This window comes from Salmo trutta, chromosome 5 (assembly GCF_901001165.1).
Source record: "Salmo trutta chromosome 5, fSalTru1.1, whole genome shotgun sequence".
Classification (NCBI taxonomy): domain Eukaryota; kingdom Metazoa; phylum Chordata; class Actinopteri; order Salmoniformes; family Salmonidae; genus Salmo; species Salmo trutta.
In genome coordinates this window covers 1,580,576-1,606,926 of record NC_042961.1, presented here as the reverse complement: position 1 = coordinate 1,606,926, position 26,351 = coordinate 1,580,576, and the positions used below count along the sequence as shown (strand labels likewise).

At 43.7% G+C, this 26,351-nt stretch overlaps 1 protein-coding gene across 1 annotated transcript in view; it reads right to left on the bottom strand.

Annotated features, from left to right (window-relative positions):
• The window catches only part of LOC115193499 (N-acetyllactosaminide beta-1,3-N-acetylglucosaminyltransferase 2), a 28,999-nt gene extending 3,551 nt beyond the window's left edge, over positions 1–25,448 (bottom strand). The window contains exons 1-4 of the mRNA XM_029752188.1: positions 24,976–25,448; positions 10,070–10,204; positions 6,317–6,460; positions 2,925–3,476 (exon numbers count right to left, since the gene is read on the bottom strand). Of these exons, the coding sequence (XP_029608048.1) occupies positions 2,925–3,476; positions 6,317–6,427 (663 nt within the window). The 5' untranslated portion in view covers positions 6,428–6,460; positions 10,070–10,204; positions 24,976–25,448. The remainder of the gene's footprint in view (positions 1–2,924; positions 3,477–6,316; positions 6,461–10,069; positions 10,205–24,975) is intronic.
• Between the last annotated feature and the right edge of the window lie 903 nt (positions 25,449–26,351).

Genomic DNA, 26,351 nt, shown 5'->3' with positions numbered 1-26,351 from the left:
TCGAGGCAAAGGGTGGCTACTTTGTTTAATACTTTTTTGGTTACTACATGATTCCATATGTGTTATTTCATAGTTTTGTTGTCTTCACTATTATTCTACAATGTAGAAAATAGTAAAAATAAAGAAAAACCCTGGAATGAGTAGATGCGTCCAGACTTTTGACTGGTACTGTATATTGACACCCGGAGGACGTTAACCTGTATATTATTGACACCCGGAGCACGTTAACCTGTATATTATTGACACCCGGAGGACGTTAACCTGTATATTATTGACACCTGTATATTCTTGACACCTGGAGGATGTTAACCTGTATATTATTGACACCCGGAGGACGTTAACCTGTATATTATTGACACCCGGAGCACGTTAACCTGTATATTATTGACACCCGGAGCACGTTAACCTGTATATTATTGACACCCGGAGCACGTTAACCTGTATATTATTGACACCCGGAGCACGTTAACCTGTATATTATTGACACCCGGAGCACGTTAACCTGTATATTATTGACACCCGGAGCACGTTAACCTGTATATTATTGACACCTGTATATTATTGACACCTGTATATTGTTGACACCCGGAGGACGTTAACCTGTATATTATTGACACCCGGAGGACGTTAACCTGTATATTATTGACACCCGGAGCACGTTAACCTGTATATTATTGACACCCGGAGCACGTTAACCTGTATATTATTGATACCCGGAGGACGTTAACCTGTATATTATTGATACCCGGAGCACGTTAACCTGTATATTATTGATACCCGGAGGACGTTAACCTGTATATTATTGATACCCGGAGGACGTTAACCTGTATATTGTTGACACCCGGAGGACGTTAACCTGTATATTATTGACACCCGGAGGACGATAACCTGTATATTATTGACACCCGGAGCACGTTAACCTGTATATTATTGACACCCGGAGGACGTTAACCTGTATATTATTGACACCCGGAGCACGTTAACCTGTATATTATTGACACCCGGAGCACGTTAACCTGTATATTATTGACACCCGGAGCACGTTAACCTGTATATTATTGACACCCGGAGCACGTTAACCTGTATATTATTGACACCCGGAGCACGTTAACCTGTATATTATTGACACCCGGAGCACGTTAACCTGTATATTATTGATACCTGGAGCACGTTAACCTGTATATTGTTGACACCTGTATATTATTGATACCCGGAGCACGTTAACCTGTATATTATTGATACCCGGAGGACGTTAACCTGTATATTATTGACACCCGGAGGACGTTAACCTGTATATTATTGACACCCGGAGGACGTTAACCTGTATATTATTGACACCTGTATATTATTGACACCTGTGTATTATTGACACCCGGAGCACGTTAACCTGTATATTATTGATACCCGGAGGACGATAACCTGTATATTATTGACACCTGTATATTATTGACACCTGTATATTATTGACACCCGGAGCACGTTAACCTGTATATTATTGATACCCGGAGGACGTTAACCTGTATATTATTGACACCCGGAGGATGTTAACCTGTATATTATTGATACCCGGAGGACGTTAACCTGTATATTATTGACACCCGGAGGACGTTAACCTGTATATTATTGACACCCGGAGGACGTTAACCTGTATATTATTGACACCTGTATATTATTGACACCCGGAGGACGTTAACCTGTATATTATTGACACCCGGAGGACGTTAACCTGTATATTATTGACACCCGGAGGACGATAACCTGTATATTATTGACACCTGTATATTATTGACACCTGTATATTATTGACACCTGTATATTATTGACACCTGTATATTATTGACACCCGGAGCACGTTAACCTGTATATTATTGATACCCGGAGGACGATAACCTGTATATTATTGACACCTGTATATTATTGACACCTGTATATTATTGACACCCGGAGGACGTTAACCTGTATATTATTGATACCCGGAGGACGTTTACCTGTATATTATTGACACCCGGAGGACGTTAACCTGTATATTATTGACACCCGGAGGACGTTAACCTGTATATTATTGATACCCGGAGGACGTTAACCTGTATATTATTGACACCTGTATATTATTGACACCTGTATATTATTGACACCCGGAGGATGTTAACCTGTATATTATTGACACCTGTATATTATTGACACCTGTATATTATTGACACCTGTATATTATTGACACCCGGAGCACGTTAACCTGTATATTATTGATACCCGGAGGACGATAACCTGTATATTATTGACACCTGTATATTATTGACACCCGGAGCACGTTAACCTGTATATTATTGATACCCGGAGGACGTTAACCTGTATATTATTGACACCCGGAGGACGTTTACCTGTATATTATTGACACCCGGAGGACGTTTACCTGTATATTATTGACACCCGGAGGACGTTTACCTGTATATTATTGACACCCGGAGGACGTTTACCTGTATATTATTGACACCCGGAGGACGTTTACCTGTATATTATTGACACCCGGAGGACGTTAACCTGTATATTATTGATACCCGGAGGACGTTAACCTGTATATTATTGACACCCGGAGGACGTTAACCTGTATATTATTGACACCCGGAGGACGTTAACCTGTATATTATTGATACCCGGAGGACGTTAACCTGTATATTATTGACACCTGTATATTATTGACACCCGGAGGACGTTAACCTGTATATTATTGATACCCGGAGGACGTTAACCTGTATATTATTGATACCCGGAGGACGTTAACCTGTATATTATTGATACCCGGAGGACGTTAACCTGTATATTATTGATACCCGGAGGACGTTAACCTGTATATTATTGATACCCGGAGGACGTTAACCTGTATATTATTGATACCTGTAGGATGTTAACCTGTATATTATTGATACCTGGAGGATGTCGCGGTGGTGAGCGTTCTCATAGCGCAGCATCTCTGACAGATCTGGGTGGTGGTCCACGGCCGTGGTGTTGCCGAGCAGGAACACCGTGACAACCGTCCGGTTGGCGAGGACGCCGGCTCGACCCCACGACTGGCGGATGGCCTGGCGGCGGTCAAAGTGCGGAGCAAGGGATTTGACAGCCAGTAGGAGGAAGGGCGGCTCCCCTGTCCGGGTCTTTTGGCAGACGTGAGGCTGGTCAACCACTAGAGAGTACGACCGACAGCGCATGTAGAGCAGGAAGTCTTTAAAACGGGGAGGTAGGGAATTGTAGTCTTTCACGTGAGTGGTGACTCTGTAGTCCGGTTGGCAGGGGTCAGGGTTCAGCCCCGTGTCGTTGAGCCAATCAGGGACAGGTCTGACATCATCATCATCGCTAGTGTTGTTACTATTGGAGGCGGCGAGGATGGGGTTGTGTTGGAGGTCCAGTCTCTGTTGCTGGCGGTTCCAGTAGGCCTGACTAGGAGCCAGTTTGGACCAGAAGCGCTTGGAGGGGACAAGGACCTTGAATGGAGGAAGGAAGGACGAAATTAATAAATAAATTGTGTCCTAAACCGAGAACAACAATACATACATAAAAAATTATTAAAAAAGACAATTGAACACAGATGATACGACACAATTCAACAATTAAAGCCCTGTGCAGTCTTTTTAAATCATAAGTACGTTTAATAAATCACTGTTTATTTCATGAAAGTAACTCCAAATATATGTTTAATTATTTATTTCCCCCGACCCTCCTTTTGCTATGGAACTGCTGAGTCTGATCGAGTGGGCGTGTTGACTCCAGAGATCCTACCCTGCTGACCCCTTCAAAGAAAGAGGATACATATGCAAATAAGAGATGACTGGTCATAGGTCAGAATAATCAGATCAGATTGTGATGTCATGCTGAGGACCAAAAACTCCATCCCACCTAAACATGCAAAATAAATCCAAGCATTAATTAATGTTTTAAAAGCTCTTACACAAAGGGCATTATCATAATTTTCACAATTTCAGTGTGATTTCATCCTCCAAGTGAAACATGGTTATATTGTGGAAATATTACTAAAACACAGACAAGTCAACAGGCCCCGTCGTATTCACAAAGTGTAGAATCAGTTAAGTCTTTTAGATTAGTGGTTTTCAGACCTCACCTCAGGGACTCCCAGCCATTCCAACACAGGAGGTTGGTGGCACCTTAATTGGGGAGGACAGGCTCGTGGTAATGGCTGGAGCGGAATCAGTGGAATGGTTTTAAATACATGGTTTCCAGGTGTTTGATGCCGTTCCATTTGCTCCATCCCAGCCATTATTATGAGCTGTCCTCCCCTCATCAGCCTCCACTGCATTCCATGTATGCGTGTGTCTAGATATGACACTTACATGCGATTTCTGCTATCAGAATACAAGGATCACATTGAAAATACGGGTGTAAACGCACAACTGGCTTTGTGGTCTGACTGTGTTCCGATCTAGCCACTTCAGGAGGTTTTGGACGTTGTTACGTACGCCTGTTGGAGGGAACGCAACACCCTGCTACATCTCAACTCCCGGTGGATTGAAACAGTATGGTGATCGTAGGTGCAGGGAAGGACGACAGAGGCAGAGAAAATACTGTTTAACAGGGAATTTATTCTTCCTTCACACAGTAAGGTGGGGAAAAGGGTCTGGATGGAACCAAAGCAAAGAAAGTTAAAGCTAGAGTCCCCTCTCCTACCTGACCTGCCTTCCCACTTCTCACCTAACCTTAAGCACCACCTGGCGCGCTAACCAACATACAGGTGGTGGTTCACCCAGGTCTTACCTAACCTTAAGCACCACCTGGCGCGCTAACCAAAATACAGGTGGTGGTTCACCCAGGTCTTACCTAACCTTAAGCACCACCTGGCGTGCTAACCAACATACAGGTGGTGGTTCATCCAGGTCTTACCTAACCTTTAGCACCACCTGGCGCACTAACCAACATACAGGTGGTTCACCCAGGTCTCACCTAACCTTAAGCACCACCTGGCGCGCTAACCAAAATACAGGTGGTGGTTCACCCACTTCTTACCTAACCTTTAGCACCACCTGGCGCACTAACCAACATACAGGTGGTGGTTCACCCAGGTCTTACCTAGTGTGCATAGACAGATTCAATACTACGGGTCACGTATGCCCGCAGGCCTCTTGCCTAAACGTTCCCAAGGTGCGTCCCCCCCGAACAAATGAAACAGAAAAATTACTAATACTTTAAGTGAACAATTTCAAAAACCAAAAACACTAAGTCCTATTGGCATACACATACCCCAGAAGGAGCGGCTACAAAATAATATCCACAAAACTTTTACTGACCGCCACAATCAACACAGGACATAAAAAGAAGCTATTTTCCCCTGATGAAGGAACACTGGTTTATCAAGCTGGAGAAGGAGTTAGTAATGGCAGAGACAACTGTATCCCCTGACGAGAGGGAGGGGTCAGAGCTCAATCCGCCATGGGGCTGACCAATCAGCTGCTTAGAATCCAGGAAGCCATTTCCTGAAATGAACATACAAACCTACAACAACACAGAAACTGGGGAACGTAACAGACGTGAATCAGGCTACCGAAAAGCGCGTACAGTGGACACTGTTGGTAGAATGCATAGTGGAAATGGAATATAGAGCAGGAAAAGGGGATTGGGACACACTGTAAACCCAGTAGACACATTTACATGTGTCCAGAATTCTGATCAGAATACTAAAGCTGCATGAACTGTCAAGTCTAGACGCCTCCAATCAACAGTTAATCATCAAGCCCTTGATTAGTGTGAATCAGGGGAGCTAGTTCAGTCATACAAAAACATAGTGGAACTTCTGGGGGTCCCCGAGGAGAGGTTTGAGAAGCACTGTTCTACATCACCATGAATATTGTTGTGTCCGCTCTCATCCTGTCACCCCCCCACCTGTTGTCCTCCCCCTCCTCACCTAGTGGCGTCCCTTGTCCTGTCCCCTCCTCACCTAGTGGCGTCCCTTGTCCTGTCCCCTCCTCACCTAGTGGCGTCCCTTGTCCTGTCCCCTCCTCACCTAGTGGCGTCCCTTGTCCTGTCCCCTCCTCACCTAGTGGCGTCCCTTGTCCTGTCCCCTCCTCACCTAGTGGCGTCCCCTCCTCCCCTTGTCCTGTCCCCTCTCACCTTGTTGTGTCCCTTGTCCTGTCCCCTCCTCACCTAGTGGCGTCCCTTGTCCTGTCCCCTCCTCACCTAGTGGCGTCCCTTGTCCTGTCCCCTCCTCACCTAGTGGTGTCCCTTGTCCTGTCCCCTCCTCACCTAGTGGTGCCCCCTCCTCCCCTTGTCCTGTCCCCTCTCACCTTGTTGTGTCCCTTGTCCTGTCCCCTCTCACCTTGTTGTGTCCCTTGTCCTGTCCTCCTCTGTGGAACACTAGGATGAAGATGAAGAGATTGACCGTCATCAATGTCACCAGAAATTTCAGCTTCCTCCTCAGGCCCGCCATGACCTCTAGCTACGACCTCTGATCTCTAGCCACCTAGAGGGAAGGAGAGGGGAGAGATAGATGAGGGAGAGCGAGATATGAGGGACACATTAAAGTTTGTTTATTTGTCATATACACAATGCAACAAAATGCTTAACACACACGAATTAGTGGTGAACTCTTCATTAAAACATGTAATAGGATGGAAATCTCCCCTCAGTTAATATGACCAGTTAGTGTAAAAACACATGACTACAAACAGCCCACATTTCCTTCTACTTTAAGGCCTCACTTCAAGAGAACACAGGTTTCTAAGAATCAACGCTCCAGAATAATGTCTAACCATTTCCACAGACTGCATGAGCAACTTGAGCTGAATGGTAATCAGACTGCAAATCTACAATTTATTCAAATCTACTATTTATTTATTCAAATCTACAATTTATTCAAACTCTGCTTGACTCTAAGATGGAGACTTCTGGGACAGTGAACATTTGAAATATTTATTTTGAAATGGCCAGAAAGTCTTTCAAGACAGTTGGAAAGTTTATTTAGGGAAATTCAATGTTTCTAGGCAGTGATCATGAATCACTGATCATGTGCTTTATATTCCAGAGAGCCCTCATGATCCTAATCTGTGGTCCTGGTCTGACTGATGACAACTGCACAACCTAGGAGAGATACTGGTTTGGCTTCCAAACCTGCAAGAGCACAGCTGATACAGCCAACCAAGGTGGAATCATAACCACAAGGATGTGGGGGCACACACATACCCCCCCCCCCCTCCCCCTAAACACCCCCCTCCCTCCCTAAACCTCCCCCTCTCCCCTAAACACCCCCTCACTAATCTGGACCTCATCTCAGAGTGACTCAACAGGTTGAATAAGAGAGGATGGGATCCTGGAGATTTTGGCTTTTCAAAACAGAGTTAAACCCTTATAGACCCACTCCTTTTTCACTGGTTACTACATTTACTAGTTATTACCTCTACTGACACCATCACTGGTTACTACATTTACTAGTTATTACCTCTACTGACACCATCACCGGTTAATACATTTACTAGTTATTATCTCTACTGACACCATCACCGGGTTACTACATTTACCTCTACTGACACCATCACCGGGTTAATACATTTACTAGTTATTACCTCTACTGACACCATCACTGGTTACTACATTTACTAGTTATTATCTCTACTGACACCATCACTGGTTACTACATTTACTAGTTATTATCTCTACTGACACCATCACTGGTTACTACATTTACTAGTTATTATCTCTACTGACACCATCACTGGTTACTACATTTACTAGTTATTATCTCTACTGACACCATCACCGGGTTACTACATTTACTAGTTATTACCTCTACTGACACCATCACCGGGTTACTACATTTACTAGTTATTATCTCTACTGACACCATCACCGGGTTACTACATTTACTAGTTATTACCTCTACTGACACCATCACCGGTTAATACATTTACTAGTTATTACCTCTACTGACACCATCACCGGTTAATACATTTACTAGTTATTATCTCTACTGACACCATCACCGGGTTACTACATTTACCTCTACTGACACCATCCCCGGGTTAATACATTTACTAGTTATTACCTCTACTGACACCATCACTGGTTACTACATTTACTAGTTATTATCTCTACTGACACCATCACTGGTTACTACATTTACTAGTTATTATCTCTACTGACACCATCACTGGTTACTACATTTACTAGTTATTATCTCTACTGACACCATCACCGGTTACTACATTTACTAGTTATTACCTCTACTGACACCATCACCGGGTTACTACATTTACCTCTACTGACACCGTCACCGGGTTACTACATTTACTAGTTATTACCTCTACTGACACCATCACCGGTTAATACATTTACTAGTTATTATCTCTACTGACACCATCACCAGGTTACTACATTTACTAGTTATTATCTCTACTGACACCATCACCAGGTTACTACATTTACTAGTTATTATCTCTACTGACACCATCACCGGGTTACTACATTTACTAGTTATTACCTCTACTGACACCATCACCGGTTACTACATTTACTAGTTATTACCTCTACTGACACCATCACCGGTTACTACATTTACTAGTTATTACCTCTACTGACACCATCACTGGTTACTACATTTACCTCTACTGACACCATCACCGGGTTACTACATTTACTAGTTATTATCTCTACTGACACCATCACCGGGTTACTACATTTACTAGTTATTATCTCTACTGACACCATCACTGGTTACTACATTTACTAGTTATTATCTCTACTGACACCATCACCGGGTTACTACATTTACTAGTTATTACCTCTACTGACACCATCACCGGGTTACTACATTTATTAGTTATTATCTCTACTGACACCATCACCGGGTTACTACATTTACTAGTTATTATCTCTACTGACACCATCACCGGTTACTACATTTACTAGTTATTATCTCTACTGACACCATCACTGGTTACTACATTTACTAGTTATTATCTCTACTGACACCATCACCGGGTTACTACATTTACTAGTTATTATCAGCACTGACACCATCACCGGTTACTACATTTACTAGTTATTATCTCTACTGACACCATCACCGGGTTACTACATTTACTAGTTATTATCTCTACTGACACCATCACCGGGTTACTACATTTACTAGTTATTACCTCTACTGACACCATCACCGGGTTACTACATTTACTAGTTATTACCTCCACTGACACCATCACTGGGTTACTACATCTACTAGTTATTACCTCTACTGACACCATCACCGGGTTACTACATTTACTAGTTATTATCTCTACTGACACCATCACTGGGTTACTACATTTACTAGTTATTATCAGCACTGACACCATCACCGGTTACTACATTTACTAGTTATCTGCACTGACACCAGTGAAATGCAAAAGTGGGTGAATCATTTGCATTTATGAAGCTAAATGTTTGCTTTGATTTTGTTGAAAAGAACATAGTGTTGTATTGAACTGCTGCTAAGACCTGGTCGGCATCACACAAAAAAAGACAGGATTCCTGTTCTGACTAAATCAAATATTTACCTTCTTCTCTTGCTATTGGAGTTGGAATGAGCAGAACAACCCACATGAGCAAGGCTGAAAGCAGGCTCTCTCCCTCCCCCTCTAACCCTTCTCAGAGGCCTTCTCTCATTGAAACACAATGACCTCTTATCCACCATAATCCTCCCCCTTCTCTTCTTTACCTCTCTATTTCTGATTTCTTCCTCATCTCTCCCTCATTCTACCCTTTCACTGTCTTGTGTTTCAGTTCTGCTGCCTCCTAGCAACAATGCTGCACCAGTGCCTTCAGGTCCCCCTGTGTCCTCTCATCCTCCCTCTCATCCTCCCTCTCATCCTCCCTCTCTCAGCCATCCTCCCCCTCATCCTCCCTCTCTCAGCCATCCTCCCCTCACACCTATAGTACACAAGCAATCTTTATTGCATTGACTGCCTACTGTTCTTTCACCTGTGTAGGTGGAGTGTATTTCAGGCAGTATGTGTGTGAGTGACCATAACAGCTGGTTTTACCTGTGCGGCGGGTGGAGTCTCTCTCTCTCTGTGTGTGTAACAGGAGTAGGTCTTACCTGTGCGGCGGGTGGAGTGTGTCAGCCTTCACTGTCCTCTCAGTCTGGCCTCACAGCTCTTAACCCATACTGAGTCCCACCCCCTGGGGAACAGCAGCCAATGGGACATAGAGGGGGGAGGGGTGTGGCAGCAACCTGTAGGAAAGAAAGACCAGCTGGGTGTCAACACCTCACGATAGAGACGACCAGGAACAGAAAGACCAGCTGGGTGTCAACACCTCACGATAGACGACCAGGAAACAGTAGGAGAGACACCGTGTTCACAACTAAGCTGTTCTCAAAACACACACAGAACGAGATGGAGGCAAATATTATTCCCACCCAAGGCCTCAGACGAGTCTTGCCTTGTGGATTTGTTGCATCATTTCTTTCATTCTACCCCTGCTGAGGGCTTCTGTTATTGACAATCAGACATTCTGTGGACTCATTTCAGTGCCACCTAGACATGTTGCATGATGGTCCTGTTCTCATGCTCTACAGCGGGGTACAGAGAACTGTGATAATCATTAACTTATTGGCTTTCTGAGCAAACAAGAAGGGTCAGTAAGAAGAAAAAGCAGGCAGCAGCTCACACACTGTGGGACATGTGAAAAGTGACCCCAGGACAGTCCCGTGATCCTGTTACCCATGTTAATCCCTACTAGGCTTGGGAGGTATCCAGACTGTCATACCGACCTTGTGCCGTAATGGGATATCTGGTAATACCGGCACTGAACACTAGGGGGTGCTACTGTAATCCAAAGGTTAGCAATGCTAACAAGTGATGTAAAATCCTATAGAGAATGCTAACTAAATGGTAATGAGCGCAATGATTAGCAGGACAGACATCCCAGCTCAAAGTCATACAAGGAACTCAAAAATGCTACTCACAGATTGCTGCACACACACAAAACAACTAGACAGGAAGGCTCTTGATCCAGGAGGGGATAATCTGCTGTTACCAAGCGAAACTTGATTTTGGAAGAAGCTAACCACTTAGCTAGATAGCTAACTAGCTACTAAATTAGCAATCCAAAATGCACAACTGCAGAGCATTTAGCACATTTTAGACAGTTATCAACTAATCTAGCTGGCAAACATTAACATTAACCATTAACGTAATGTAACTACATCACAACAGTGAGTGTCTCAAGGCTTCGGTCTCTCGTTGTCTGCTTGTAAACAAACACCACATGACGGGGGATTGGCGCTAAGCTTCATAATGAAAAATAGTGATCTGTGAAATGAAGGACACAATCTTCTTTATCTCCTAAAGCATTTCACAAGCTGACTTCAGGTATTTACTTAAAAAGCACTCACAATTATAAAAATAATACTTTAAAATAAATACTTAACATTATTGACGGTATTGGACAAATCTTTCCTTTGGCCATTTCCAAATACCCCAGTATACCGCCCAGGCCTAAAGCCTACTATGCTTGTGTATATGTATAACCCTACTGTACGTGTGCATAACCCTACTATACGTGTGCATAACCCTACTATACGTGTGCATAACCCTACTATACGTGTGCATAACCCTACTATACGTGTGCATAACCCTACTATACGTGTGCATAACCCTACTATACGTGTGCATAACCCTACTATACGTGTGCATAACCCTACTATACATGTGTATATGTATGGTATGAAGAGATGAGCGAGGTCCATAAATGACGAAGGGTGACAGAGTGACGTGGGCCGAGGTCTAGGTTTGTGTCAGCACACCAAAATGTGTAGAGTGGACAACACTATTCACACTGTCAGACTGATGGCAGTGAGTCAGACACTCTCACCCCCCTGAGATGTTTTGTGAATTTAGGCAAAGACCTATTTCCATTCTAGTCCCCACCTAGTTGTCCCCCCTCCCATGCCCCCATCATGTCCCCATCATGTCCATTGATTGTTAGCTAGCGGTGGCTGAAGTTAGCTGAAGTTGGTAATGACTGTTTAAAGAGAACTGAACCATGGATGACAGTTTCTCCTGGTTCATCTACTACCTTCAGGATGAGGAACCATCTAACGTCAAGTTGTAAAATAGTCAACTAGGCCTTTCAGGAGACCCGAGAGACATTACTGTAACGGAAACTTGAGCATTTCTTCCGTCTCGACCACTACCTCCGGAGGTTATGGGTGAGCCTTCCTCCAGTCACTCCCCTCAGAGCAGGGCAGCGGAAACAGAACGGTCTCATTGAGCACAACACTCCTACAGTAAAAATCTTAATAGCAGAGTAAATGTTTTTGAAACAGCTGAAAATGTATAGATATGAGAGTTGTTTTATTGAGATTTTAACTGAAATTGCAGTAACAGCCTGCTCCATTCTGACATTTTTGCAGTAGCTTAAAAAACCAAAAAGAGTCACCGGTGTTTTGTCTGGCTGCAGTGAGCCATGTAAAACAGCTGTCAACTCACACCGAATTACCCACGCTTTCAGTCAGAGCTTACTTTACCATATGTAATGACTTGCATGATGATACAAATGAAGCCTGGTTTGTTCTAATGTTGTAAGGTAGGCCTACTGTACTTTATATTTGTATTTCTTTCCCTCTCTCGGAGGACCTGAGCCCTAGGACCATGCCTCAGGACTACCTGACATGACGACCCCTTGCTGTACCCAGTCCACCTGGCCGTGCTGCTGCTCCAGTTTCAACTGTTCTGCCTGCGGCTATGGAACCCTGACCTGTTCACTGGACGTGCTACCTGTCCCAGATCTGCTGTTTTCAACTCTCTAGAGACAGCAGGAGCGGTAGAGATACTCTCAATGATCGGCTATGAAAAGCCAACTGACATTTACTCCTGAGGTGCTGACTTGTTACACCCTCGACAACTGTGAATATTATTATTTGACCATGCTGGTCATTTATGAACATCTTGGCCATGTGCTGTTATAATCTCCACCCGGCACAGCCAGAAGAGGACTGGCCACCCCTCATAGCCTGGTTCCTCTCTAGGTTTCTTCCTAGGTTTTGGCCTTTCTAGGGAGTTTTTCCTAGCCACCTTGCTTCTACACCTGCATTGCTTGCTGTTTGGGGTTATAGGCTGGGTTTCTGTACAGCACTTTGAGATATCAGCTGATGTAAGAAGGGCTTTATAAATACATTTGATGATTTGATATGAGAGGGGGAGTTAATCATTCATTTTTGATCGGCTAACGTTACTTGATGAAGACGTTGTTCGCTGTAGTAACTGTGCTCTCGTCTTGAAAAAGTAATGTGTGTAACGTTAGCAACAGGAATATAAAACCTTTAATTGTTTGCACATGCTTGTGAATTGTTGCGTTATTCAAGAGTGTTATATGGTTGAGATGAAAAGTTGTTTGCATAGCGGAATAGTTTGTTGTTAGCATGCTTAGCTACTGGCTAGTTACCTACGTTACTGGGATATTTACATTACATTTTAAACTACAGTGCAAGAATGTCCGTTTCCAAGCTCCCAAACTCTCTCTCGGCAGGCACATGACAGTCCGTTGCTAATGTAAATTGAAATGTTGATGTAAATATTATGTACATTTGAATCTCATCACGGTGCCTCTGCTAGAACTCTGTTCAATTTGAATAAGCCCTAAATCAGTCTGAAGACTGGAGTCGCAGCCATAGACCTCATTAAACAATTATACAAGATAACAGCAGGAAGGAAGTCTAACTCAAACACACACCCTCATTACCTCTGACCATAATACTGCTCGGACTGTTGACTGATGAAGAATAAAAATAAAATGGAGTAGTTTGAAATGCCAAATATCATTTTTCATAGTGTGCAATGCAAGTGGAGTCTAAGCAGAATGATGTCATGCTGAATGAAGCTTGTTAGGAGACTTGTCCAGCCAGACAACTGGAGAATCTCAATTCGATACTCCTCGCATCCTCTCTACTCCTCAAAACCCCCATTGGATGAGAAAGCCAGATGTCTCTCCCCTCTGACCTTCTCCTCCAATGGGTTTTGAGAAGGAAGCCAGGAGAGAGACTATGAGAGGACGGAAGGAGTATGCAATTGAGATTCTCCCATTGTGCATCAGTCTAAAGTGGCTTCATCTCTTCTCCATCTGGACTTACAGGAAATAATGTGACGGTCTAAGCAATATGGTGGACGTATCCTGGAAGTTAATCACGTGACGGTCTAAGCAATATGGTGGACGTATCCTGGAAGTTAATCACGTGACGGTCTAAGCAATATGGTGGACGTATCCTGGAAGTTAATCACGTGACGGTCTAAGCAATATGGTGGACGTATCCTGGAAGTTAATCACGTGACGGTCTAAGCAATATGGTGGACGTATCCTGGAAGTTAACCAAAGGCAGGTGACAAATGTATGTCCACTATAAGCCTATAGAAACACATTGGGCTTTTTTAGGACAGATTTTGGCGAGAGTGAAACTTCTCGGGTCGCCTCGTCCTCTCTGAGCTGGGAAAAACTGCCGCAATGGATTATGGTCATTGTCTTGAATTAAAAAGTTTCTACACTGAACTAGGGTGAATATTTGCTTAATGAAAACAACTCCCTTCAGCCCAGCTTCCCACATCGTTCTTGATTTCTCTGGTGAATGAAATCAAGCGCTGGGCTCAACACAAACAACTAAATGGAATTCAAGTAACTGAACCGATGTCAGTCAATGAGTTGTTTAATAACCCCTCCCCGCCAAAAGAGAGGTTGGTTAATCCCTCAGCACTACAAGACTAACTGACCAATAAACAACAGAAACATGTTAGCTGACATGACTAACTGACCAATAAACAACAGAAACGTGTCAGCTGACATGACTAACTGACCAATAAACAACAGAAACGTGTTAGCTGACATGACTAACTGACCAATAAACAACAGAAACGTGTCAGCTGACATGACTAACTGACCAATAAACAACAGAAACGTGTCAGCTGACATGACTAACTGACCAATAAACAACAGAAACGTGTCAGCTGACATGACTAACTGACATAAGAGAAAAGCTGCTGATGAACAAACATTTCTAAATGGCACTTGGTGTATTCTACTATTCTAACTGAGTTCCAAGGGTCGGGGGCCCCGTTTCTGGAAATTGATCCGTGGGCCTATAAAAGTTGCCCTCCCTGATTTAGAGGCTTTAAAATAAAATACACACACTTAAATCAAGTGTTTTATGTTTTCAGAACTAAAAAAAAAAAAAAAGGTGATCTGTCAACAAATGTCCTCATCCTAGACGATCTGTTTTGTAGATCCAGCTGTGTGTCAACATTCCTAAATGATTAGAAAAGATAAGCACCAGGTCATTTCCTGATTTGTGGCGCTCATCTTATCCCTCATTGGGTGTTGAGGCATATAGCACCATGATGAATCGTCTTTACCTTCTTGCCCTTTGTGCTGTTGTCTGGGCCCAATGATGTTCGTACCCTGTTTTGTGCTGCTACCATGTTGTGTTGCTGCTGCCATGATGCTGTGTTGTCATGTGTTGTCACCAATGCTGTGTTGTCGCCAATGCTGTGTTGTCACCAATGCTATGTTGTCACCAATGCTGTGTTGTCATGTGTTGTGGCCAATGCTGTGTTGTGGCCAATGCTGTGTTGTGTCGTCGTGATGTGTATTTTGTCCTATATTTTTAGCAGGCCTTTTGCCTTTTAGCAGGCCGTCATTGTAAATAAGCATTTGTTCTTAACTGACTTGGCGAGTTATAAAGGTTAAATAGTAAATAAACACTAGTGTTGAGGTCAGAAAACATTGGACAAAACGTTGATATAAACTGTGTTAACGGGGACATTACACAGAAACTCAAAAGATGAATACAAGATGATGCTGAAACATTGGTGATTTACCCAACAAATGACTGGCAGCTTATACAGTAGACCCTCTGTTGGGGTCTATTTTAACAGTCTACAGTGGACCCTCTGTTGGGGTCTATTTTAACAGTCTACAGTAGACCCTCTGTTGGGGTCTATGTTAACAGTCTACAGTGGACCCTCTGTCGGGGTCTATTTTAACAGTCTACAGTGGACCCTCTGTTGGGGTCTATGTTAACAGTCTACAGTGGACCCTCTGTCGGGGTCTATTTTAACAGTCTACAGTGGACTCTGTCAGTCAGCACCTCTAACTGTTTGGGGTCACAAAAGACATATTGGTTTACAGAAATCCATACTTAGGTGTTGTTTACCTCATCACTGTCTCCAGCTCTGTTGCATTTACAGAACAAACCCAATGTAAGTAAATATCCATGATAATGGCATATTTCACATTTCAGGGTCAAATCATCTTAAAGTAACTTTACTGAGCTAGAAAATCAATTTAACCCTTTGGGATGATTCCGACATGGAATGTAATACTTACAGTAGCAGTCAAACGTTTGGACACCTACTCATTCCTGGGTTTTTCTTCATTTTTACACTGTAAAATAGTGAAGACATCAAAGCTATTAAATAACATATGGAATCATGTAACCAAAAAGGTGTTATGAAATATATTTTGATTTGTTTATTTGAGATTCTTCAAAAAGTAGCCACACTCTTGGCATTCTCTCAACCAGCTTCATGAGGTAGTCACCTGGAATGCATTTCCATTAACAGGTGTGCCTTGTTAATTTGTGGAATTTCTTTCCCTTTTAATGCGTCTGAGCCAATCAGTTGTGTTGTGACAAGGCAGGGGTGGTATACAGAAGATAACCCTATTTGGCATGAACAGCTCAAATAAGCAAAGAGAAATGACAGTCCATCATTATTTTAAGACATGAAGGTCAGTCAATCCGGATGAGTTCATCCACAGGACAAACTTTATACGAATAATAGTTTAAAAAAGAAATAATTAAAACATTTAATCCAGGTTATGAACATGTTACGGTAATGAGAACTCGTTATGATAACAAAATGTTCATGGTCTCGGAAAACGGTTTTTAACATTACATCTGAACAGTTATGATTAATATGGACAATAATTTGATGGTATTTTATCCATTACAAAATAAAAGATTTGTCTTTTTAAAAAAATGTACCAAGAGTAATACACACAACATAATATTGTACAGACATGGCCCAATGTATTCCTAGAAACACAGACCACAACAAGCAGTCATACACTCCTGGAATGTGCTAGAAAACCTTTGGAATTCTGCCCATCAGCTCCAGGAAAGAGATCACGTGATATCCCAGAAATTATTTCATGTTAAATACTTAAATCAAATTGTTATTTGTCACATCCGCCGTATACAACAGGTGTAGTAGACCTTACAGTGAAATGCTGAATACAACAGGTGTAGTAGACCTTACAGTGAAATGCTGAATACAACAGGTGTAGTAGACCTTACAGTGAAATGCTGAATAGAACAGGTGTAGTAGACCTTACAGTGAAATGCTGAATACAACAGGTGTAGTAGACCTTACAGTGAAATGCTGAATACAACAGGTGTAGTAGACCTTACAGTGAAATGCTGAATACAACAGGTGTAGTAGACCTTACAGTGAAATGCTGAATACAACAGGTGTAGTAGACCTTACAGTGAAATGCTGAATACAACAGGTGTAGTAGACCTTACAGTGAAATGCTGAATACAACAGGTGTAGTAGACCTTACAGTGAAATGCTGAATACAACAGGTGTAGTAGACCTTACAGTGAAATGCTTACTTACAAGCCCTTAACCAACAATGCAGTTAAGAAAACTGTGTTAAGTAAAAAATATATACAATTATTAACAAATAAAATAAAACAATTACATGGGCTCATAATTTATGTTAGTAAAATGTAGTATACAATATAAAATTACATAAGGCTGAAGTTTCCTGACTGGGAAACCTGACCAGGAAACCTGACCAGGAAACCTGACCAGGAAACCTGACCAGGAAACCCTCTATGATCCCTTATTGATGTCACTTGTTAAATCCACTTCAATCAGTGTAGATGAAGGGGAGGAGACAGGTTAAAGAAGGATTTTTAAGCCTTGAGACAATTGAGACATGGATTGTGTATGTATGTGTGTCATTCAGAGGGTGAATTGTCAAGACAAAATATGTATGTGCTTTTGAACAGTGTCTGGTAGTAGGTGCCAGGTGCTCCGGTTTGTGTCAAGAACTGCAACGCTGCTGGATTTTTCACACAGTTTCACGTGTGTATCAAGAATGGTCCACCACCCAAAGGACATCCAGCCAACTTGACAGAACTGTGGGAAGCATTGGAGTCAACATGGTCCAGCATCCCTGTGGAACACTGTAGACACCTTGTAGAGTCCATGACCTGATGAATTGAGGCTGTTCTGGGGGGGGGGTGCGCAACTCAACATTAGGAAGGCGTTAACGTGTTGTACACTCAGTGCACGTGTTCTAGGGAACTGGGCCCTAGAGACCTAGTCAAAAGTAGTGCACTATTTAGGGAATAGGATGCCATTTGGGACCAAGCCTGGGATACACACAATACATCTATCACACTTCAGATATAGCCGACACTGTCTCCACTCCAAAAGGTGTGTGTGGCCTGATCTGCCAAGTAAGTGTGTGTGTGTGTGTCACAGTTTGTGTAACTTCTGTGCAGCATGTCTGGCCATTTTAAAAGGTGTGGACTGCACTTCCTCATGTGTTTGTGTTTTCCAAAACCCAATATCCTGCTGCCTCCACCCAGCCCAGAAGAAGTCAGAGTGGAGGAGTAGCCAGTCAAACACCACTCAACAGCCACAGGATAAAACCTGGTAGAAGATGGTGGTGGGACTAATGCAAAAATCACCTTTCAAATGAACATTTACAAGACATGTTACTGAAGGTTACTGTCCCACACCCTCTCTACCAGAACACACGGAAGCAGGATTTCCTAGCATCATCCCTCTCCTCATAGGTGTCTGTGTTTCAGGACTCTAGACGAGACACACGGCTCATACATGTCGTCTCTAAGAACAATGAAGATGGTTGGCCACCAAACGTCCTGTTCTAACCGTTGCTACTTCCTGTGTGTGTGTGTGTGTGTGTGTGTGTATAAAAGAGGAACGACATGGGACTATAATGATGATGATATTGACCAGGCGTTTTAACACTTCCCTGTTCCTTTAGTCTGATATAATATAACTAAAACGGGTCACACTGTGTTCCTCATTAGGATACTCTACCTGACTGGTGCAGAAATCCAGTTTGATCCAGTTAGCATCCCTCTCAATCTAGTGCAGCAGAGCCAAAGCCTTGTATGGATGGCAGTCAGATAGGAGCTCACAGTGGTGGCTGGAGCTCACAGTGGTGGCTGGAGCTCACAGTGGTGGCTGGAGCTCACAGTGGTGGCTGGAGCTCACAGTGGTGGCTGGAGCTCACAGTGGTGGCTGGAGCTCACAGTGGTGGCTTGGCGTAATATTAAATGTAATAAAAATTGTATTTGTCACATGGTGAATCTAAAGGGTGTAGACATTACCGAGAAATGCTTTCCTTATGAGTCCTTCCCAAAAGAACAACAGGAGGAATAAAATACACAGGAATAAAGCCACATACAAGGAATACGCTTACACCCAATTTGTAAGTCGCTCTGGATAAGAGCGTCTGCTAAATGACTTAAATGTAAATGTAAACATCATGAATCCCAGTATACAGGTATGATCTACAGGTTGGTTCAATACCCTCTATAAAATGGTATTTATATACAGTGTTAAATAACTGAAAAGTCCAACTAATTGGACTACTTAACTGTCAGTTCTGTCCTAGCTTGGTTGAGTGGAAAACCCATCAGCATGGAGAAATACCATTTAAAAACACTTCTAATTAATTTGTTGCCCTTCTAGGGTCCATGCACTAGTCATAAAACTAACTCAGAAACATAGAACAGAGTAACATACCGCCACAGTCAAAATAAACACAAATCTGATATTTGGGCCATATCGCCCAGCCCTATTGGTGGTACTCATGTGGTTCTGAGTGGCGCTAGCAGCCTAAGGTCAAGGGTTCAATTCCCTCAGGTGATCACATGATAAAAATGGACACACTCACTAGTGTATTTGTAGTATCTTCGGATTAAAAACGTCTGACCAAAGTCCTACTGTGGTGTTTTACATAGATACCTGCACCTCTACTGGACAACACTTCAGACACTAGGTCAGTAGTCTCTAGTAAAGTCCTACTGTGGTGTTTTACATAGATACCTGCACCTCTACTGGACAACACTTCAGACACCAGGTCAGTAGTCTCTAGAAAAGTCCTACTGTGGTGTTTTATACAGATACCTGCACCTCTACTGGACAACACTTCAGACACCAGGTCAGTAGTCTCTAGAAAAGTCCTACTGTGGTGTTTTACACAGATACCTGCACCTCTACTGGACAACACTTCAGACACCAGGTCAGTAGTCTCTAGAAAAGTCCTACTGTGGTGTTTTATACAGATACCTGCACCTCTACTGGACAACACTTCAGACACCAGGTCAGTAGTCTCTAGAAAAGTCCTACTGTGGTGTTTTACACAGATACCTGCACCTCTACTGGACAACACTTCAGACACTAGGTCAGTAGTCTCTAGTAAAGTCCTACTGTGGTGTTTTATACAGATACCTGCACCTCTACTGGACAACACTTCAGACACTAGGTCAGTAGTCTCTAGAAAAGTCCTACTGTGGTGTTTTACACAGATACCTGCACCTCTACTGGACAACACTTCAGACACTAGGTCAGTAGTCTCTAGTAAAGTCCTACTGTGGTGTTTTACACAGATACCTGCACCTCTACTGGACAACACTTCAGACACCAGGTCAGTAGTCTCTAGTAAAGTCCTACTGTGGTGTTTTACATAGATACCTGCACCTCTACTGGACAACACTTCAGACACCAGGTCAGTAGTCTCTAGAAAAGTCCTACTGTGGTGTTTTACACAGATACCTGCACCTCTACTGGACAACACTTCAGACACTAGGTCAGTAGTCTCTAGTAAAGTCCTACTGTGGTGTTTTACATAGATACCTGCACCTCTACTGGACAACACTTCAGACACTAGGTCAGTAGTCTCTAGAAAAGTCCTACTGTGGTGTTTTACACAGATACCTGCACCTCTACTGGACAACACTTCAGACACCAGGTCAGTAGTCTCTAGAAAAGTCCTACTGTGGTGTTTTACACAGATACCTGCACCTCTACTGGACAACACTTCAGACACTAGGTCAGTAGTCTCTAGTAAAGTCCTACTGTGGTGTTTTACATAGATACCTGCACCTCTACTGGACAACACTTCAGACACCAGGTCAGTAGTCTCTAGTAAAGTCCTACTGTGGTGTTTTACATAGATACCTGCACCTCTACTGGACAACACTTCAGACACCAGGTCAGTAGTCTCTAGTAAAGTCCTACTGTGGTGTTTTACATAGATACCTGCACCTCTACTGGACAACACTTCAGACACTAGGTCAGTAGTCTCTAGAAAAGGAGTGTGTGAGTGTGTGTGTGTGTGTGTCTGCTGGTTCTGGGACATAAAATCCCCCAAAGTCCCCACAAGGATAGTAAAATAAGGAAAATGAACCCTCGTGCTGACATTTCCCAGGGTTAGCATTAAGAGTTAGGTTTAGGAGTTAGGTTAAGGTTATGGTAAGGGTTAGGGAAAATAGGATTTGGAATGGAAATATATTTGAGGTCCCCACGAGGATAGAAGAACATAACGTGTGGGTGTGTGTGTGTGAGAACCCTGACAATATTCTCTCTGTCAGGTGTTAATTGCCTTTGCGTCATCATGTAGAATTCCTGAATTTGAGTCAGTTGACCATGGAAGAGCAGCCAGCTGCCCCGCCCTAAATGGCACTATTCCAGCTGCATGAGGACACAAAGGCTGTTGGAACTACCTGTCCCCGGCTGCTGTCAGCCCGTCACTGTCAGTCAGGGTGTCTCTTCAGCCCTAAACACACCAGACTACTACATCACTGCTACATATACCTGGGTCTGCCTTTGGAACGGAGATAAGAACATGCTGTCAGACCACTTCACAGCCAACTAGAAATGTTGCTAAGGGAACTAGCAAATTGGGTCCTTTTCTATAGCATGACATGTTGCTATGTTGTGAAGGAGGGCGGTCAGAGAACTACTGGTTTGATCCCACTAAGGAGGACAGAGGAGGAAGTGAAGCTGTTAGCAGCACTACGACGTTGGTTTCACCTTCAGCGTATGTGGGTCTTCCCAGGTTATCCTTGTTTAGGAACCCTGGTTCACAGCTTGTGTTAGCTTCAGGCTCCTCCCTCTACCTCTGTAGCAGATCAGGCTCCTCCCTCTACCTCTGTAGCAGATCAGGCTCCTCCCTCTACCTCTGTAGCAGATCAGTCTTCCTCCCTCTACCTCTGTAGCAGATCAGGCTCCTCCCTCTACCTCTGTAGCAGATCAGTCTTCCTCCCTCTACCTCTGTAGCAGATCACTCTTCCTCCCTCTACCTCTGTAGCAGATCAGTCTGTAGCAGATCAGTCTTCCTCCCTCTACCTCTGTATCAGATCAGTCTGTAGCAGATCAGTCTTCCTCACTCTACCTCTATATCAGATCAGTCTTCCTCCCTCTACCTCTGTAGCAGATCAGTCTTCCTCCCTCTACCTCTATATCAGATCAGTCTTCCTCCCTCTACCTCTGTAGCAGATCAGTCTTCCTCCCTCTACCTCTGTAGCAGATCAGTCTTCCTCCCTCTACCTCTGTAGCAGATCAGTCTTCCTCCCTCTACCTCTGTAGCAGATCAGTCTTCCTCCCTCTACCTCTGTAGCAGATCAGTCTTCCTCCCTCTACCTCTGTAGCAGATCAGTCTTCCTCCCTCTACCTCTGTAGCAGATCAGTCTTCCTCCCTCTACCTCTGTAGCAGATCAGTCTTCCTCCCTCTACCTCTGTAGCAGATCAGTCTTCCTCCCTCTACCTCTATATCAGATCAGTCTTCCTCCCTCTACCTCTGTATCAGATCAGTCTGTAGCAGATCAGTCTTCCTCCCTCTACCTCTGTATCAGATCAGTCTGTAGCAGATCAGTCTTCCTCCCTCTACCTCTATATCAGATCAGTCTTCCTCCCTCTACCTCTGTAGCAGATCAGTCTTCCTCCCTCTACCTCTGTAGCAGATCAGTCTTCCTCCCTCTACCTCTGTAGCAGATCAGTCTTCCTCCCTCTACCTCTGTAGCAGATCAGTCTTCCTCCCTCTACCTCTGTAGCAGATCAGTCTTCCTCCCTCTACCTCTGTAGCAGATAAGTCTTCCTCCCTCTACCTCTGTAGCAGATCAGTCTGTAGCAGATCAGTCTTCCCCCCTCTACCTCTATATCAGATCAGTCTTCCTCCCTCTACCTCTGTAGCAGATCAGTCTTCCTCCCTCTACCTCTATATCAGATCAGTCTTCCTCCCTCTACCTCTGTAGCAGATCAGTCTTCCTCCCTCTACCTCTATATCAGATCAGTCTTCCTCCCTCTACCTCTGTAGCAGATCAGTCTTCCTCCCTCTACCTCTGTAGCAGATCAGTCTTCCTCCCTCTACCTCTGTATCAGATCAGTCTTCCTCCCTCTACCTCTGTAGCAGATCAGTCTTCCTCCCTCTACCTCTGTAGCAGATCAGTCTTCCTCCCTCTACCTCTGTAGCAGATCAGTCTTCCTCCCTCTACCTCTGTAGCAGATCAGTCTTCCTCCCTCTACCTCTGTAGCAGATCAGTCTTCCTCCCTCTACCTCTGTAGCAGATCAGTCTTCCTCCCTCTACCTCTGTAGCAGATCAGTCTTCCTCCCTCTACCTCTGTAGCAGATCAGTCTTCCTCCCTCTACCTCTGTATCAGATCAGTCTTCCTCCCTCTACCTCTGTAGCAGATCAGTCTTCCTCCCTCTACCTCTGTATCAGATCAGTCTTCCTCCCTCTACCTCTGTATCAGATCAGTCTTCCTCCCTCTACCTCTGTAGCAGATCAGTCTTCCTCCCTCTACCTCTGTATCAGATCAGTCTTCCTCCCTCTACCTCTGTAGCAGATCAGTCTGTCTCCGTCTACCTCTGTATCAGATCAGTCTGTCTCTGTCTCCCAGTATACACAGCTCCCTTCATGCAGCACATCCACTCTAGTGGACTGACACTCTGGGTTTGTAACTAGGTACATATGTGTCAAGTCTATTCCAACCTGGATACTTATGCATGACACTCCCCCAAAAGACCAGGCCCTTCCAGTTGTAATGGTTGACTCAAAAGTTACAAAATGACCTTGGTCCTAAAAATGGCACCAAAAGACAACGCTATATTATCTCTAAAAGGGATATTCCCCATTGAAACTTGTACAGAACATAAAAAACAGACAATTTGGATGTTAAACATTGGCAATGGGGTGCACATTTTAGGAGATGATATGTATAGAACTGTGCCTGTTTATACAACAACAAAATGATCTTATTTCTGTAGTCACTGCACCAAAGACACTCAGTCTACTACAGTAACGTCATTTCATGATCCTGAAGTCTCGAAACTACTGCTGCTTATTGTGTGGGATGCAACATTCTGACGATAGAAATGTAGCCTATAGAGCTGTCTGGTCTCCTGTTGTTAATGTATAGAGCGGTTCTGTACGTTGGTTTTCTATGTGAGCGATCTGTGTCCTACTCGCTGCCCTCTGAACTGTCCATCTGGTGAGTGACTTGATAATCCACTCACTCTACAGCCGGTTTCGACAGTATTTTAGAAGCGTAGACTACTTATTGTAGGCAGGGAATTTCATTACGCTCCTCCTCTTTATCGTACTTAGTAAAATAAACTTACAATACGCCCATGAAGTCAACGAGACGTCTGCGTATTAACTTAGGAAAAGATTTGGCAATATGACTGATTTCCCCAGATAGCATATGTTTGAGTTGCAACCACTACGCACAAGCGAACTCCGGGTTTTCAACAGAAATGGACGGAGAGAGCAAAGACGTGCGTCAAGCGATCAGAAATACGTTTGACAAAAACTAAATATTCAGACTGGATATTGGAGAAACTAAATTAGTAAACTCTCAAAATGGCTGATAAATCACATTAATAATCGTAAACAATCATAGCTACCTTGTCTTTGAATCCTAAAACCAGGTTCGTTCTCTCATCATGAAGTGAATTGTCTCCAAGTCGCCCCCTAAAAAAACCGAAAACTCTCCTTCTCACTTCTTCAGAAAAGTGCAACCCTGTAGCGCATGGAGATGTCGCATCTGACATCCGCGCTGTAAAAGGTAGCGTTCAAACTTTCCGTAGACGTATCGTCCAATGATTCATAGGCTACAAGCCCGCCGTTGATTACTTCACATTTTAAGCGAAATGTTCACTAATACCTCGAGGACAAACGAGGTTAATTCCAATTTCGAGTTTAGATTGTGTGATCGGGAGTTCCTTACCCTTCCTCCTCGCACCAGTGACACAGATTTGCTGATTGACGGCAGGAAAACCAGACTCCTCCTAAATAAAGGTATGACGTTGCTTTTGTTCGGCCTATTTACCTCCCCAGGAGTTGGAGAAAAAATAGAGGTTGTTTTAATTCAAAAGGCAGTAAAACAAAAATGATGGAGTGAGTTTTAGTAAAAATACCTTGATGTAATAATTTGTTATAGGGACATATGTGGTAGGCTAATGCTGCATTCACACAGGTTATCGTGATAAACTACATTTTACATACACCTTGATCACACCGACAGTGTTGTTCCGCAAAATGGTACGCAGCGTCATCTGGATATGTGTGCAACAAAGGTTCAACATTCACCTTCTGCTACCATTTATGTCAAGCCGTCTACACATACAAATAATAATAAGCCGTCAACGCACACAATTTGATGCACACGTTAGATAAATCCAATGTATGCCCCTCACAGAAAGCACTACAACTGCCTCTGCAATGCAACGCTGCAAGGCTAACACAGCGTTCCATTGGAAATGAATGTACTTCTGGTTTACCAAAACGCAAGGGCACTGTAGGTGTGATCGAGGCGTTAGTATTCACACTCCATGGCTGGCATCACAACAAAAAAAAACGAAGCTACACATGAGCAACTTGTTCTGTGGTTTTACTACATGTACCTCACCACAAAGTAATGCCCAGGTAGAACAAATCCAAAGCATGCAACACACTGCACACTGGGTTTTAGAACAGCACCAAATAAAGTTGTAGGCCCCTCTCTCTCCTCCCTCCCCTCTCTTTCTCCTCCCTCTCTCCCCCCACCTCTCTTTCTCCTCCCTCCCCTCTCTTTCTCCTCCCTCTCTCCCCCACCTCTCTTTCTCCTCCCTCCCCTCTCTTTCTCCTCCCTCCCCTCTCTTTCTCCTCCCTCTCTCCCCCCCCACCTCTCCCTCTCCCCCCCTCTCCTCCCTCCCCTCTCTTTCTCCTCCCTCTCTCCCCCCACCCTCTCCTCCCTCCCCTCTCTTTCTCCTCCCTCTCTCCCCCCTCTCTCTCCTCCCTC